Source organism: Haliotis rubra, unplaced genomic scaffold (genome assembly GCF_003918875.1).
Source record: "Haliotis rubra isolate DU_JTF1 unplaced genomic scaffold, ASM391887v1 Scf6, whole genome shotgun sequence".
NCBI classification, from domain to species: domain Eukaryota; kingdom Metazoa; phylum Mollusca; class Gastropoda; order Lepetellida; family Haliotidae; genus Haliotis; species Haliotis rubra.
The window spans coordinates 5,275,388-5,292,117 of record NW_025767301.1 but is presented as its reverse complement, the minus strand read 5'-3'; the positions used below and the strand labels follow the sequence as shown (position 1 = coordinate 5,292,117).

The following is a 16,730-nucleotide window of genomic DNA, read 5'->3' as shown; positions in this document are numbered from 1 at the left end:
TCATGTATCAATACTTAGCACCAAATTCCTTCATTTAAGTTTAATTTGAAAATGAAATTACTTATCCAATGTACGAAGCTATTATCTCAGCCTGTCCTTCCCAAACGTTGACCTTGTGGAAAACTCAAAACTGGAATCAAGTCTGAACCAATGCTAACTCTGCTGTTTCATTTCTATTTGACATTGGAAAAAACTTTCAGATCACTTACTGGTGGTACAGACACATAATGTTGTTACATCTTCAGTTAAATATTATGTAGCAGAGTTTGGAACAAAATAAGTCTCAGTACTCTCCTGTACTGGACGAGCCTTCTGTTAACAGGGAAGTATGTGGCAGGGTGTGGAGTCATCCCATAGATGACATCATTATCATTACCATGTCATCTTGCTGACAGGGTTAAACCTTCAAATTATGAGGACAAGGTGTCTGAATTTGTATCAGAATTTCCGTGTAACCATTGTAACCATATTTTGAATAAAATATTTACAAAACAAAAAACTTGTTTTTGTCTTGTTCTACCACCCCTGCAGGACCTGCGGGACCCCAATGCCAAGAAAGGGTAACTCTAACCTTCAACCTCGTAACTCACTTTCAATGCTCATCGTGATCAGACAGAATGTGGGGAGGTGGGTGGCCCTACCCCAACGAGGACTCTCTTCAAAGAATCAGCAACCTCTGCAGGTCGGTTTGATTCTTTTTCAGAAGAGGGCCTTCTTGGTGTACTTATAAGCATAAGACAGACTCCCAAAGAATAGAGTGGGGAGTGGCATTCAGTCTGGCAAAAACAAATCCCAATTAAAGTGGAATTCTCCAATCTAAAAATAGATTAAGATCGCACCCAGTCACGTGACATCCTACGCCGATTAGGCGAGGACACGAGTCAGGATCAGGGGTCGAACAATTACCGAGCTAATAACTTACTGCGGACTAATGGCTCAAAGGCACCCCTCCTTTTTGGAATAGGGTTATGCTGGGGCCTCAATAAAACCCAGAGAAATTATTAGCCCCACCAAAAACTGAAGAAATGGAACGAGTGCAAACAGGATAAATCACCCCCACCAAATGCTCCCGGCGCAAGGAGGGTAAGTGTAAACCCCATCACTAAAAGGGCTGATTAACACAGCCCCAAATACCGAAGCTAAAGCTATTAGCGTACAAAAATCCTGGGAATAGCGAAAAGCCAAACTAGATTCTGCTCACTATTACACTTACCTCGTCAAGTGACATGCAGCTTGAAGAGAGGCATGCCAAACAGTGACCCGAGGGGTTCGTTCCCAGTTCCGTCGTAAGATGTGTTAATAGCATTTAACTTGTTATAGCGTTCACAACCTGCCCTCTCCTGCCTTTAGGTAAAGATGATGTAAGGGACATATGTACACCCAAAACCGAACAGACCCAAAAAGGGTGGTAAGGCTATACGATCTAGTGATATGAACCATATAGACATTGAACACAGAACAGACACCAATGACCAATTACTCACTTGGTCAGGGTGGCAGGACACTCTCCACAGGAGAGAACTGAAAGACCGCACCGAGCACGATCCTTAGAATGTGTATTAATTTGGTAATGGAAACACTGTCAGTGCCGGGTCAGTGGATATCACATTGATGTCCCTGACCCTTCTACCGGAGCTCACCATATAAAAAGCCTTTTTCCATTTCAGAAATAAACGATAGACTTGAAAAGTCAGGGCTAGACAGCCAATTGAGGACAACTGGCAATTTTCAAGGTGGGCTGGGTCGCCGCTGAGCCAGAAGAACCCTGTTCATGCCAGCTACGAAGCGCTGTACGAGAAGGTGCTGCCTAGGCAGAGCACCACTGAATGGGGTGTGAAATCTGAAATAGCCATGGAGTACCTGCCAATGGTGGAGGCCATAAGGCTCTCTTCCAAAACGGGATAAAGTAACTCTAATATCCGTACAAAATATGCGGAATAAGGTTCCTGAAATCCCCCTACCTGCACATCAGCACGCCCCACATATTCACATACTGAACAGGTGTTCAGAGGTTAGACCCGACAGAGGCCAAGCAACCCAATGAATCCGAGGATTCAGGAGTGGTGCCCTGTTCAGAGTGAGAATGTCTGGACGTAAAAGTAATTTGAGTCCCAGCTTGCAGGCTCTAACACCAACCTGACTGCTGTCAATTCCAGCAAATTGATGTGCAGGTTGTGACCTTGTTATCCAGACACTGCAGCTCACCCTTACTAATAGAAAAGAACCATACATACAGTATTTGTTTCTTTCTCACTCATCTTTATCTTTGTTTACTAGAAATTCAACTTGGAAAAGTTACAGGACAGCACGCACGTCTTCACCATGTGAATGACAGCATGGAAAGTGAGTTACGAGGTTGAAAGTTAGAGTTACCTTCTCTTGGCTGTGGGGTCCCCCGGGGCCTGCAGGGGTGGTCGAACAAGACAAAAACATTTTTTTTGCTTTGTAAACATTTTATTCAAAATATAATTACAACTGTCATAGGAATTATTAATGGACATAAAAATGCTTATAAGTACCCCAAGGAGGACCTCTTCTGAAAAAGAATTTATGGCTACTACAATATATTTTGCAAAGCAATTTAATGATATGTTTCGGTTAAAATTTGACTTACGATCAGTTTTCTTATCAAAGCTTGGAGGTTTCATGTCATCTTGGTTCAGGTCGGTCCCATACTTCAATTTGTGGTACTTTCCCCTGAAAACAGACATTGATGAATCATTAAAATCCAAAATGAAATATGGCATCAGAATAATAGGATTTACTAGTATCTCTTCATCACTGCATCTGGCAATCAAGTACTGAACTCAATCAAAGTGAATCAAAATAATCAAAACAATGGTAACATACTGAATGTGACAAAAGAAAACAACTTTCTTAGAACCATCCCCATTGAAAATCAATTGAACCGGCAGTAGTCAAACCTTATGGGGGACTTGGGGTCCTCAAGTTGTTTGCACTTAAAGCAGGCATAGTTCAGATCCCTAACCATATACTTTAAATTATTTGTTGTTATATGCTTGTATTGGCTCTTTGAATGCAAAACAAATTTCCCTTGCTGGACAATAAAGTTTATCTTATCTTATCTTAACTATTTTAACATAAGAACTATGAGCAGCTGAGTGAAAAAGGTTTAGTGCATGCTTTGAACAGTATTCCCTTTATATTGGGGTATTAGAAATATCAGACACTTACTCTTTGGTGAAACCCATGAGTGCAAGTATGGTGCTGACTAACATAGCAACACAATCATATGTTTCTGTACTGTCAAAGGGATGCAACTCTATAGCAAATTTGATTTTCATTCCTAAATTTTAACACTGACATAGGATATCAACATGATCAAATTCCTTACAAGTATTTATTAATAAAGCGCTAGAAAACCAATGAAACAAAATAGGTCCATGGCGTCTCCAATATACCCAATGCTGACAATAAACGGAAATGAAGGCATGATATGGTATTACTCTCAGTTAGATCATATTTACTTAAGATTTGTTCATCTGTGCTTTGAGCTATCAAAATATTTCCCTAAACATTGCTGACTGCTACTTCTGTTAACACAGAAAATGAAAACATGAAAGAAATCTACTTGAGTGTTCAAATCAAAGACCTGTCTCCATAAACTTAATCTAAACATGGATAAATGTTGAAACACCCACTTGTTTTGTTCTCTACAACAAACACTCTTTGCTCAACTGATTAGGAAACCAGACAAGATAACATTCCAGAGTAAACACTTAAGTTTTTTGGTTCTCAAACAACACCCTTTTTAACTGTGTTGATTAGAATAGCTGGTCCTCGGTGAATAACACTTTTAAGCTTCCATAACTTTGTAGAAGCCACTGAGCCCTCCAAAGCAAATGCTAGAACATTAACTGACTGAGAAGCTCTGTTTGCATAGACCAGCCTACACTGCGAGCTGGCTTAATCCAACCTAGTCCTGTTTGTTATTGTATCTAGACCATCTTACAATATAGACCCAGATCTTTGTTACATGAGACTCGACCAGTCAAAGGTATACATTTCAACATTCCTTTAACACGTAGAAATTAAACAGCAATACCTTTTTCTGGAAGTAAAGGTGACACATAACACAAACAAGTTATACTACATAACACTTTCTAACAAATTCAATTATACGTAACATGTGGACATAGTGGAAGTTAAACAAACAGAGACTAAACAAATGTATCTGCACATTTGGACATCTAGTCTTCAAACATGTCAAATACTCTAACTAAATCCCAATAGGTGTTTGCTTCTACTCAAAGTATTTTACGGTTCGTATTGAGCCAAAACGTGACTTCAAAGAGCTATATACAAGGCAGTTATTTTAAATTTATCTGAAGTAAATATTTCAGCTAAACAAAACAGAATTTGTCACATTTACAGAGTATGAACATTGGGGCTGGCTATAAACATAGTTCGATAATCGTTTACGAAATTTTTATCTATTAACGATACATATCAGAGAAGTAACCTTGAGCAAAAATCCCCCCCCCACCTAAAAGTCTGTGCTTGGAGTACTTATAAAACACGGTGCTGAATATAATTTAGAACCAGCCTATGAATCAAATCAAATCAATGTAATGCATGAGAAAAGCAAGTGTTATGGATGTCAACTTCGTTATTGTGAATAGCACGACGTTTCAGAGTGTATGCTTGCTCTTTCATCAGTTAAGGAACAAGCATACACTCTGAAACGTCATGTTTTTCACAATAAAGAAGTTGACATCCATAAATCTTGCTTTTCTCAGCCTATGAATACCTAACTTTGTGTATTGCCTGAGTAAATTCAAACTTTACCTCATCACAATAGTTCACATGGTTAATGTGTGATATTACTCATGACGCAGTTTTCATATCAATAATCTTTAATCTTTTTCCCCATTGAGGATATTTCCGATTATCAATCTTTTTAGCCAGCCCTAGTAAACATGACTCATGTACATTAATGAGCAAACTTTGGAAAGAAGTATCTTGTTAGGACTGAACACATCAATTAACATTAGCAAATGGTCAAGAATAAATTCAATTTCATACATTAAAGATTTTTATAAATCATGATAATGACATGCATTAGACAACATTTCATTGCGACAATCTGTTGGAAATGAATTTTATAAAGAGACTACAAGGTTTGTACAGATTATCAGCCATCCAACCATAGGAACACATTACACACAAGTACTGAAGTAGCTGAAAACACACATGGTTGGTCAAATGTGGGACCAACCAGATAAGAAGGAAATAACTCTTAGCTACATTACTGCACTAAGAAAGTTTTGCTTCATGAAGGAGATCAATTTTACACCCACTGTCATTGCAAGGTATGTATATAATGTATTAGCTTCCAGTAAAATCATAACTTTTGCTAAATATAGGGCCTTTTTAGGATACATCGTTGTCAATATTAGGGCCTTTTCAAGGCTAAAACAAATTTAGGACCTTTTTAGGGTAAAATGTCCAACTTTCAGGGTTTTTCAAACCTCTGCGATTTCGGGACTACAAACAAACAAGGGATGGTCACAAGCATCTCTGCAATGTAGGATTTTACTGTAAAATGTACTGATGGCAAATCAGTAGTGTCTAAACTATAAAATCTTTCGCAATGGAACATGTTTCACATGTTTAACAAAATTACGACACTGACCCTAATAATCTTCACACAACAGTATAATTATTTAAACCATAACCAATGGTTTTTATGCATTGTTCAGAAATCAAGGATTAGTGTACAAACGTAGTTCAAACTTTAATGAAGCAAAAAATCACATTTCTGCTTCTTTACAAATGTTTGTAATATACATGTGTAATTTTTCCATGTTAGTATGGGGAACTTATAAAGATCCTACATGGACCGGTCTGGTAAATGTCAGGGCGGGGGACTCATAATACTGCAAACTCAGTGATCCAAACAATATTTTTTTTTATTATTATTTTTTAAAAAGATTAACTAGCAGAAAGGGACTCAGTATTTTACAAAACAAGATATGCTGGCTAAAAGTGTATTTTACATCATATCGCTAGCGGCCCATGCTGGCTAAAATACTTTTGAAGGGTCAGTATTTTTACACAACGCCAGTTAGATAAGCCAGCTAAAGTACATGGGAAGATTTGTAATTTTACATAACAACACTAGGTATGCCGTGTAACAATGCTGATCATGTCTAGTTTGATGTCATAACATGTTCCACAGCTGTGAGTAAACAGAAGGGAATATCAGGGATATTTGGGAGGGTCAGAGTTTTACATTTCTACCCTAGTTGGTCCTGCTGGCCAATTAATATCGTGAACAGTCTATTAAATGTCAGCCGGGTACATGACAATGAATACCCTGTACCCTACAACAGCTGCTGCTTGTTATAATCATACAAATCACCTGAAAAAAGCTGTTTAAGAAACTATCATGTTGTCATGAAAACATGTTGATATCTTTTATATAAGGGGGTGCAAAACTAAGAACTGACTTACAACAGATATTGCTGTGTACAGGATATTCATTGATATGTAGCGTATTGACACTTGAAAGAATATTCCAGATTTTGAGTTCTTTTGCAATTCATCATTCTCATTTTGAATCAAACAAACAGTAACATGAACTACAAACACTTGGAAAGAGCTGTACCTTTCTTGTTTCAAGGCAAATTCCAGCATTTTGATGCGTCGCACCAAATCTTGTTTCAGATTTTCCTGTCCCTTTCTCTCTCCTTGTAGAAATGCAATTCTTGCCTGAAAAGAAAGTAAAATTGACATAACTCCAAAATCAAAATGTCAGTTATACAAAATGGGTCAGAAATAAAGGATTTACAAAACTTAAACCAAAACAATCAGTGTCCATATAGTTACAGGTGTGTTGCAATAACAAAACATCATTCCACAGTACACGCCATTGGCATTTTCCAACAAATCCACAGCTTATATCAGACTACCCATTTAACAGAACGTGGTATAAAACAACTACAACTAGTATAAAAATTTCAAACTCAAAGACTGGTGGCGATCAGTATCTTATTTTCAAGGTTTTTATGGTGATCATAACAATAACATACACATGTCAAATAGTAAAATGCATATGACTTTCAAAAGAATCGACTGAACGGATGATCCAGCGTTTCTTTCAGAATGTGACCATGAGGATATTGAATATGCCAGGAGGCAAAATATAATACTCAAAAACAAAAATGCATTGATGCTACTGACTCAAATCTCTGTCAAATTTGAACACATTTTAGTAATTGCAATGCATGAATCAATTACCATAGCCTTCAAAGTGTTTAGTTCACATTCAGTAATCTGATATCTTTCAAACAAACAGACCACTGCAATAAAATGCATGTTATGATTGGTTGGTTACATTACTAGGCCAAACTTTCATTTTACAGACTTGAATCCCAGTTACATGTGGCCATCAGCATGTCTTACTCGTAGCATTTGGCACAATATTACACAAGAAAGCATCCATCATGTCAAATGCTAGATCAATTTCCTTCATACCATAACAGATCTATGGGTTTTTTGTGTGTTTTAAACATTCCTGTTATGCTTATGGATTGACTTCAACATGTACAGTTCAAATCACTAATAAGCAAGATTAGTTTTAATATTAAATTGTCATTCAGCAAAACAACCAAATGTTTCACAAGAAGGTGCAAATGGTCAAGCACTGATACTAATTAGTAAACAAAAGTTAATAAACAGTAACACATTTAGAAATAAAAACGAGTCAACATACAAGAAAAAAACAAGCAAATCCATCATGCTGTTACTGTAACCTTATTTCCAAATGAGCAACACCCTTTAGACTTATTTGCACCTGTGTTGACAATGGACTATGAATTTAGGGCAGATTCCTGCGATCTGACAGTTGCCAAAACATGTCAACATCTCCAGCTGTACTTTATGCTGGCCAAAACTAACATCCTAACAGTGAAAGGCTTTAGATAATTGCTTCAGGAATACAAAACCGATGTAAAAATTTAAACTGTCACACAGTTTGGGCTCAAAGTAAAGCGATTTAGTCATACTAATTACGTCGGCTCATTATGACTTATGAATGGAATGGACGCCATTTTCCAAGATGGCGGAAAAAATCTGCACTTGTCAAACTCAGAAAAACATCTGTAGACAATCGATCGTAGCTTAACATACACTGTCTAATGCACACAGAATGAATCTACAAACACCTTCTAAACAATGACATGGCAATTGTTATGCAACAAGCCCCAGATCACTTTATAAACTTACTTGAAGTTCAGCCCTTTCGACTTCCCATTGCGATCGTTCCATCTCGAAACGAGCCCATTCCGTTTGCAGAAAATGTAAAATCCCAGGCATGGAATATTGTGGTCTCTGGACCGATTCGCCATCTTGTTGTTGTTTAGTGACCATGCCGATGCTTATTCCTGATCCTGGGCCGACCTGGCCGCCGTGTTGAGAACCTGGACCGTCTTCGATCATCTTCGCATGGCCGCCATTACAAGTTGCTTTCTCAAGAATTGAAGCTACTAGCGCGACGACTAGTTCTTTACACTTGTTTCATACTGCCTTCTACTGGGGAAATACATCCACCGCTAAATCAAAGCAATATAAATTCCCTTCCACCAATTCAGAAAATAAAACAGTTTTGTGTGAACCACAGGTCACGTATAAATGTATTCGAAAAGATCACATTTGCACAGACTATATAACAAGTACTGCAGCAACGAGTGTCACCAGCTTGACTTTCAGTCGTCCAAATTAACTCCTTCAGGTGTTTTCCAACAATTATTTCAACTGAACTGATTGATCTGCTTAACACGAGATTATATCGTTACATTGTAAATCAGATTAATAGATTTGTCAAGATCAAATGGATACCTAAATCGCTCAGAGTGCCTCTTCACCTGACAACGCCATAGCTGCCTCACGAAGCAGATAGACGTTTGTTGTTTACGAACGATTGTTTGTTTAACGCCACAATAAACAATTACCGAGTCCGTGGTAGAAAAAACAGTGATTGATATTACGAGTAACAACTCAAGTCGACAGGTTATGATTACACGCAATCACTCACGCAAGAACCTGATTTCAATATTTCTTATCCCTAATGGTTCCTTCTGGTTAAAATTACGGGATTGCAACAGTTCAATGTACACTTCACTTTGCCGTTTGAGACAGAATAAACAGCAAATTTGCAAGTGAAAACCATTCATACTTTTCGCAGCCAAATTTTAATTGAAGTGGGGTTTTTTGTATGGACTTACATACTTTTTCAAATTGTTAGAAACAAAATACAAAAATACCCCCAAGGCGACAATGTTATTATCTAACTTACTGGTGTTAACGATGATGTTACCGTTATCCTTCACCTGCCATGTATGGTTCTGTAAAATGTTCATTATTCTCATTATTCTGGTCTTGTTCGACAACTGTAAAAACATTATACGAAACGCTGATGTTACAGTTTATTAAAATACTTTATCTACACTTTGTTACTACTTTGTTGTCAGTCAACTTGTAATAAATCTGGTAAATGCTTATGTAATAATTAAAAATGGACGGTCTTCAAAACAAGCCACGCATGTTTGATTCACGTTCAAGTGTGCAATAATGTGACGAAGATTTACATGGTTCAGCCACATTCTAACACAATGGTCATGCATAACGCCGCTTTACTCTTATCCGTTAACTAATGTCAACCAAACTTCATAATTAACTATAATTCCGTAAAATAAAACTACAAACATTATACTTTCAACTTAAATGTTTATTCAAACACGAATTGATTTTATATAGAAATATTGTTGAAATCTATATGCGGCTGTATTGAGAGGAAATGAGAAGTTACATTATTAATGATGGAAATTGCTCTTTTGCTTTGGTTTACAATCAATGTCAGTCCATGGAACAACTCAGATTCTAAAACGTACACACACGAAACAATGAATGTTCGCAACAGGGTGGTTAACAGTAACTAGTCGTTGAACAAGTAGAATATGTCCATTTTGGGAAAGGGGGCGCTGATCAAGTCATGACGTCATTCAAGAAAATCAAGGAATCCCAAGATTATCTTTCACCTCCTCCACTGGCGTTCATTTCGTGGAGTGACAGCTCTTGATGCATGTTCACTTCCATTGCTAGCACCGGAATGTTGAGTGATAGATCTTTATGCAACAACAGCGCCTGTTAGCTACGAGATAAGACGACGCTTGTGGTCGATACGGAAAATGCCCGAGGGTTAGAGTGACCTGACGATAGTTGAGAGGTGTCTGGCTACATTGATCTCATCCTAGATAAGCCCAGTGGATCCTTTGTCAGATGGAATGACATGAATCATCAGAGTCATTGACTAAACACGATGATTAAATTTCTCTACATTATTAATAAGCAAGGGGTGCTTAGGCTTTCCAGGTATTGTTAGTACTGCTGTTTCGTTCTGAGTTCAAAGCAAGTGAACAACCCCTGTTATTCATTAAGCCAATGAAAGATAAGAAATACAAAGGTCACATTATTTTACTACGAGTCCAGTAAGATAATATTAACAGCATATTGTAGATCATTGTTTGAACATTTCCTACAAATGTTATTTAACACGTGAAACACATTGTTTCCATCCTAGCTCAAATGAAAACAATGGGAGATTTCATATTTTCTAAATTATTTGTTTTAATGAAACAAACTGTATCTTAGTCATGAGCTAAATGTAAGTTTTTAAATTTGAACTGTTACTTGAGTTCATATTTAGGCGTTTGTCAAAGTGTGGCGAAAGTGGCATCAGACACACATCAGTCAAAGACCAGGCTTGAAACACTACTAAGTTAATAACAGTTAATGGATTATTTTAGCTGAAACTCCCTTTTTTTCCCTCCACATTTTAACCCAAAAGGATACCCTTTTACTGAAAGGATACTATTATCATTTTTAATATTCAAATAAAATCATGCCCACCAGTATCTGGCTAATCTAATTTGACTTATGAAAAGAAAATTAACATATGAATGGAAAAGATGGAATTGGTTGAATCGTCAGAAATGAATTGAAATCGACAGTAAATCAAAACAGATCAAATTGACAATTTTTTATATCCTGATTGGCAAGTGCAAAGCACATTGTTTTGATACGGTTACCTGTGCATTGTTTAATTAAACATATTGTCTCAAAAAAATATTTTACTACCCAGTTTTCTACTTGCAGGTATTTCCAACACATGGGCTTAAAGGAAAGGAATCAGCTGCAAACCAGTATCATCAGGAGTGTCATGGAAAGATCTGATAAACAGGTAAATTACAGGATTCATCTTTGATTATGGTTAAAGAGGTGTTTAGCCCAACTCCAAAGTAGGACTTTCAACTACTAAAGTGTGTGTTCTAGAGCATTTTTTCCAATTTTCCAAGATAAAAATGGGGTTGTAGTAATAGTTTCAAATGTCAGTGCCTACCTTTTAACTAAGAGTCAAAGTTCTTGTGACACACCCGATTCCCGGTTTGTGATGGAAACACTAGATTTGTGTGTCTGTTGACAATATATTTCACGAGATTAATGCAAAAGTTTTTGTCCTGTTTGGATCTAAATTGTATATATGTCAGGTAAAGCATATACAGACTGTTATTTTAAGATGAAATACACAGAATGAAATGATCATACAGCTCCATAACATATATATAATAGTCCTTAGTCCTTTTCACATGTATTTTCCTCAGTGCAACATTTTTGAGCTGAAGGGCCTACGATAGTTTACAGGAAATATGTGAGCCTGTACATGATATCAGCTGTAACTCCAGATGAGGTATGTTTCAGGTTTCAGTGTAACTGAAACACTGTGGTATTAAGAGGACATGATTTTATTGGCTGGTTCCCAGCATGACTATTATAACGACCAGTCTTAGTGGCACTTAACCTGGCATTGAAGTTGGTCAATTGCACCAAAACACATCATCGGTTCTCCATTGTAATAAACAAGTCTGAAATACTGGGGAAAATGTTCAGTTCAGCATAAATTTTGTTTTATATTGTTTTCATTCAGATTTGATGTTACTATTTTCATAAGATTTATGATTAATTTATTATGGTTTTACTTCCCCCGGAAAAAATGTTCATGGGATGTAATAATTGAGCTTGTATGAATACTGTTTGAAAAGCCTTTTTCTGATTTGTAATGTTGCCGAGTGTTATTGTAAAATATTTAGAGATGGGTGGTTTTACCGGTTAACCAGTAAACCATGGTTTTTTCCATGAGCCGGTACGTACCACGGAAGGTCGCAGAAAAACCAGGGTTTTTTTCTTTAAAAAAAACACACACTATTTTCTCTTCACAAAGATATTTGTTAGCAAAATTTGTGATCTCATTAGTTTTTCTGTATATGGTTTCTTTAAAATGCCGCTATCCAATGTAGATTCTCACATGTCACTTTAACATAATTTAATGTACATTGAGATATGATATAAACTTACTTTATATTTGTGTGTGAAAACATCAAATTCTTTATTTAAAAGACCAGGAAAATATATTGCCACCTGATCATGCAAAGTTATCATAAGTTAGCAGAATTTGTGTTCAACTTGCAAATCCCCATCCAGAATGAGCTAGCAGTGTTGGAGCTGATGCAGAATATCTTGGAAACCCTGGACCAGTATTTTCAGAAAGTTGTAAGTTGTTGTTTTGTTTCTTATGTGATAAAGGCTTACTCAGATACCACCTATGTTGGATACACAGTATTGTAGTTTGCTAAAATATGGTGAATATCCTCTAAAAAAATTATATGAATTTCAAGATGTTCTTGTTCACTTCGATAATGTTATTATTCATATTGATTTCTATAGAGGAAATTATTTTGTCAGGATTCGTGGATATTTATTCAGAGATCAGTGTTTTTGAGTTCCACGCATCTATCATAAAATAACTTTGAAGTTTGACTAGCTCCTGAATGAGCTAACTCCCCTTGTAGATGTAAAATGTGCCTTCGACAGAAATGTATATACAATTCGTGTTTCAATAATGATAGGTATCTTTTTCTTAACTATTGCATGAAGTATGTTCAAGTTTCTGCAACTATGAAATTTTGTTGTTTAAAATTTAGCTGAGATGGCTTGTGTTTATTAAGGCCTAATCTTTATTTGCTTATGTGTGGTTCCAACCTAGTTTGCTACTTCAGTTTCTGACATCTGGTTTTGTTCTTCTGTTTCAGACTGAGGTAGATGTATCCTTGCAAATGTGAACTATTCTAACAGGCAAAATAGCCTATATAATAACAAAATCCATTCCTGATGCCTGGTTTCATTGTAAACACATCAGATAATTGCTTGCGTTTTAAGGTGTTACTCATATGACACCCATCACATTGGATTTGTGTAGTATATATTGGGTATTCCGTATGCTATGACCCCATGGATCCAATGTTCTTGGGGTTTTTTTAACCAGAGAACAGACTTATTTCCCCCTTGAAATGTTGACTTCTAACTTGCATCATGTGTTGCCCAAACACACATGTCATATATATGCTGATGAGCCTGAAAAAGAGTCATTTGTTTGTATTTTGGTATTCCATGTACCGTAGATATGATTCCTGCATTCAATCAGCTGCTCAATCTCCAGGGTTCTCATTCAATTCACTAACACTTAGCCCTGGATCCATTCCAGTGGTTGAAGTTAAGATTTTGTTATGTTATTTTCCTATAGGTCTTTAGCTTGACTGTTCCTAAAGTAACCAGACTCTGAGCATATAAACAAACATGTTTTTAAACTTGGCCTTAACCCTGTTCCCAGATAGTGTCTAATACTGAGCGGGTGCACATGGTGTTAGATGAAATGATTGTTAATGGTTATGTTGGAGAGACAAGCAAAGTACGAGTCCTTGTACCATTACAGTTACTGGATGCAGCCAAGAAGTGATCATATGGCAGTGTTCAAAATCTAAAGACGGGCAGGGCCCATGGGACTTTCAGTGTTTGATTCTTGTGACCCACCTAACCTTCATCTTTGATGAAATGGTTGCTGAACCAGGCAAGAGTTTATTCCTTGTATCTCTACGATTACTGGACACTACCAAGAAATGATGCCACAACGTTGAATGAAATGTTTGTTAGTGGATGAGACCCACTTAAGAACCAGAATAGGAAGCATGGGCCTATCTGCAATACATTTAGGTGGCTTCTGGTGAGAGAAGAAAACTGACTTCTTACACATCTTCACAACTGCAGTAACTGACGTTCACAAATGACCAGCTAGTTGGTGGAGTATGATCCAGTGATGTGGATGTTAATCTATTTAGTATATAAATAATATTAAAAGGGAAAGATCAGGACCTTAAGTAAACTGTGTTTTATTGGAAGACTGTGCCAAGATTTGGTGGTGATTAAATTGCTTTCCTGGATAAGGTGTAAGTACATACCTGTGTTGTATGTTGAGACATGACTTCCTTCACACAGTTATTTAATGTCTGGAATGGATCAGAGGATCCCGCGGATAATTTCAGCATATGTGATGATGACATGCTTGTATGTATGTTGTTATATAAAGTATTTTCTTTATGAAAACTATTTGAATGTCTTTACTGTTTGATCTCTTCATGGCACAAACAGAGGACAAGAAGTCATAAGAACTTATTTTCTCAGCAAACAGTTACCAGCATCTATGGCTGACATCAAAACACAAGATCAGACAACGAAAACTAATGCAAAGGATGTTTGTTCCAAAGTTACGATGAAGAATTCCCCCCCAAATGCCAGTTTTTATCAGTACATACCTTGTACTAGTAAATGTATTTCAGCTCTCTCTTTCTACTGATAGTGTAGCGAAAATACACTCCCTGACTGATAGTTTAGTTCTGAGCCTCATGTTGAAGGAACTAAATAATATTGAAGTGTTTTGTTTTAGACATTATATGATGTAATTTCAACAGAAAGCTTGTCAATTGTGTCGCTGTGACAAAGAAGTAAAAAAAGCAGGGGCCTTTGACCTTTTGAAACTGGCCGAACATAAGTCATCAAGACAGATAACATGGAGAGCCTCGAAGACGACATCCTCCTGGTGGACACGTGACCTCAACACCACCAGAATGATCAAGAAAATCTACAATGGTAATGACAAACAGATGAATGACTGAACGTGGTAGAGATATTTGGCATTTCCCATGGGTACATTCCATTATCTCTCGAACTTTGGCATTGAAGGAAAAGAATAGGCTCACGTTTCTCTTTAAAAACTAACTTTGTTTGGAGCAGAAAGAGCCTGTATCGCAAAAAATAGCATTATATTGTATCTTGTTTCTGGGGGGTCTTAGCACAATTTAAAATAAAATGGATATAACGAGGTCACCAGGCTCAAATTCATTCTAGGACGCATTCGACACTTCTCACTAAAATGCTCCTCAAAAACTACACACACATTTCAAGCCAATAGATTTAGCTACAAAATGAGACCCATGTCAAAAATCAAAGCCGTAATTTGGGAGTTTGTGTCTTCGTAAGCTCCGTGGTTTTAAGCCGACGCGGTATGTTCTTGAAACGATTTGGGATGAAACCACGAGTCACCACTTCCTGCCGGAGTCCAAACAACAATCAAAACATTTGATGCCACCATAACAACCGAAAAATGACAAGCAATATCACCTCAGCTGGATATATGTTGCAATTGCTGATGAAATTAAGACAGAGACGTGGGAATCTGCCAAAAGTGATATCTTCCGTCAGGACAATGCACCAGTGCAAATATAGGTCTTTGCCATGGCTATAACCAGAGACCATATACCGAAGGACAAGCCTCAGCAGTACTTTATCATTACCATCACTGTCGTGATGACGAGTTTGGCATTGATCTCCAGCACAAACCTTATTGTGAACTGCTGACAGCTTCACATTCAGCAGGCCACAAGCATGGAAAAAGCTCCTACCGGATCTCATGTTAACTCGATGACCTGATAGCAGTTGTAGATTACCTTTTGGACAACCAAGAGAAGGACTCTTACGAAACTAAGACCCGCCATGTCATTGAAAAACGAGCATCCATTCGTAAGGGAATTATGATTAAAAAAATAACCATTTTCTGTTTAGGTCAAGACTTTCTATGTGAGGAAAGTCGTATGTTCCTTCTTAAGAATGCTTAGGTTTTGTCAAAGAGCCGACTGGGATCGGATGCTCTGGTTGTCTGAACCATGGCTGATTGAAGCTTTCTGACTATAAAAGCCCTCCTTCTAGGTTGGAAACCTGGATCTTTACAGTCATTCAACTCCCGCGGGAAGTAGGGCTAATAGTGAATTCATCTGTCTGGATGTTGTTGATTGTCAGTAATGTCACTAACTGGTTCTTCACATCCGAAGCCGAATGTTTAGTGGAGAGTAAGTCAAGTTTGATACACATTTCCGTAATATTCCAACCATATCACCACGGGAGAATGGCTTCCCACCCACATTGTGCCCATATGGGGAATCGAACCCGGTGTAGCAGCCCAGAATAACACACACCAGATTATACCCCGGGGTAAACTATAGGCTAGCCCAGTTTATACACCTGAGTATATTCTTGACGAGGCCAAAGTGTATCCATCCAGCCCAGACCAATTCCGAATTTTATGTTGACACTACACTCAGTGGGAGATAGTGACTCACCGGGCTATGGTCTCGGTGTCATCTTGACACTTGACTCAATATGAGCGAGTGACTCTGGGCACTGACCTCGGTGTCATGTAAAGGTGTTTAAAGGTGCATTTCATCTTCACCTGAAGAAGGGGCAAGAAGTAACCCAGAAACGTT

The 16,730-nt window shown here is 37.4% G+C and overlaps 2 protein-coding genes across 6 annotated transcripts in view; one reads left to right on the top strand and one right to left on the bottom strand.

The window, feature by feature from the left end:
• LOC124255333 (striatin-like) overlaps positions 1 to 8,498 on the bottom strand; it is a 37,391-nt gene extending 28,893 nt beyond the window's left edge. For all 5 annotated transcript variants that reach the window (XM_046689228.1, XM_046689223.1, XM_046689226.1 and 2 more), the window contains exons 1-3: positions 8,251 to 8,498; positions 6,632 to 6,735; positions 2,615 to 2,697 (exon numbers count right to left, since the gene is read on the bottom strand). In XM_046689228.1, the coding sequence (XP_046545184.1) occupies positions 2,615 to 2,697; positions 6,632 to 6,735; positions 8,251 to 8,463 (400 nt within the window). In that variant the 5' untranslated portion in view covers positions 8,464 to 8,498. The remainder of the gene's footprint in view (positions 1 to 2,614; positions 2,698 to 6,631; positions 6,736 to 8,250) is intronic.
• Positions 8,499 to 9,993: 1,495 nt separating this feature from the next.
• LOC124255359 (AP-4 complex subunit sigma-1-like) lies at positions 9,994 to 14,520 on the top strand. Its single transcript, XM_046689256.1, has 7 exons — positions 9,994 to 10,395; positions 11,179 to 11,263; positions 11,300 to 11,321; positions 11,700 to 11,770; positions 12,562 to 12,630; positions 13,170 to 13,181; positions 13,748 to 14,520. The coding sequence occupies exons 1-7, from the start codon at positions 10,343 to 10,345 to the stop codon at positions 13,871 to 13,873; spliced, it is 438 nt and encodes a 145-aa protein (XP_046545212.1). The 5' UTR covers positions 9,994 to 10,342; the 3' UTR covers positions 13,874 to 14,520.
• The last annotated feature ends 2,210 nt before the right edge of the window (positions 14,521 to 16,730 follow it).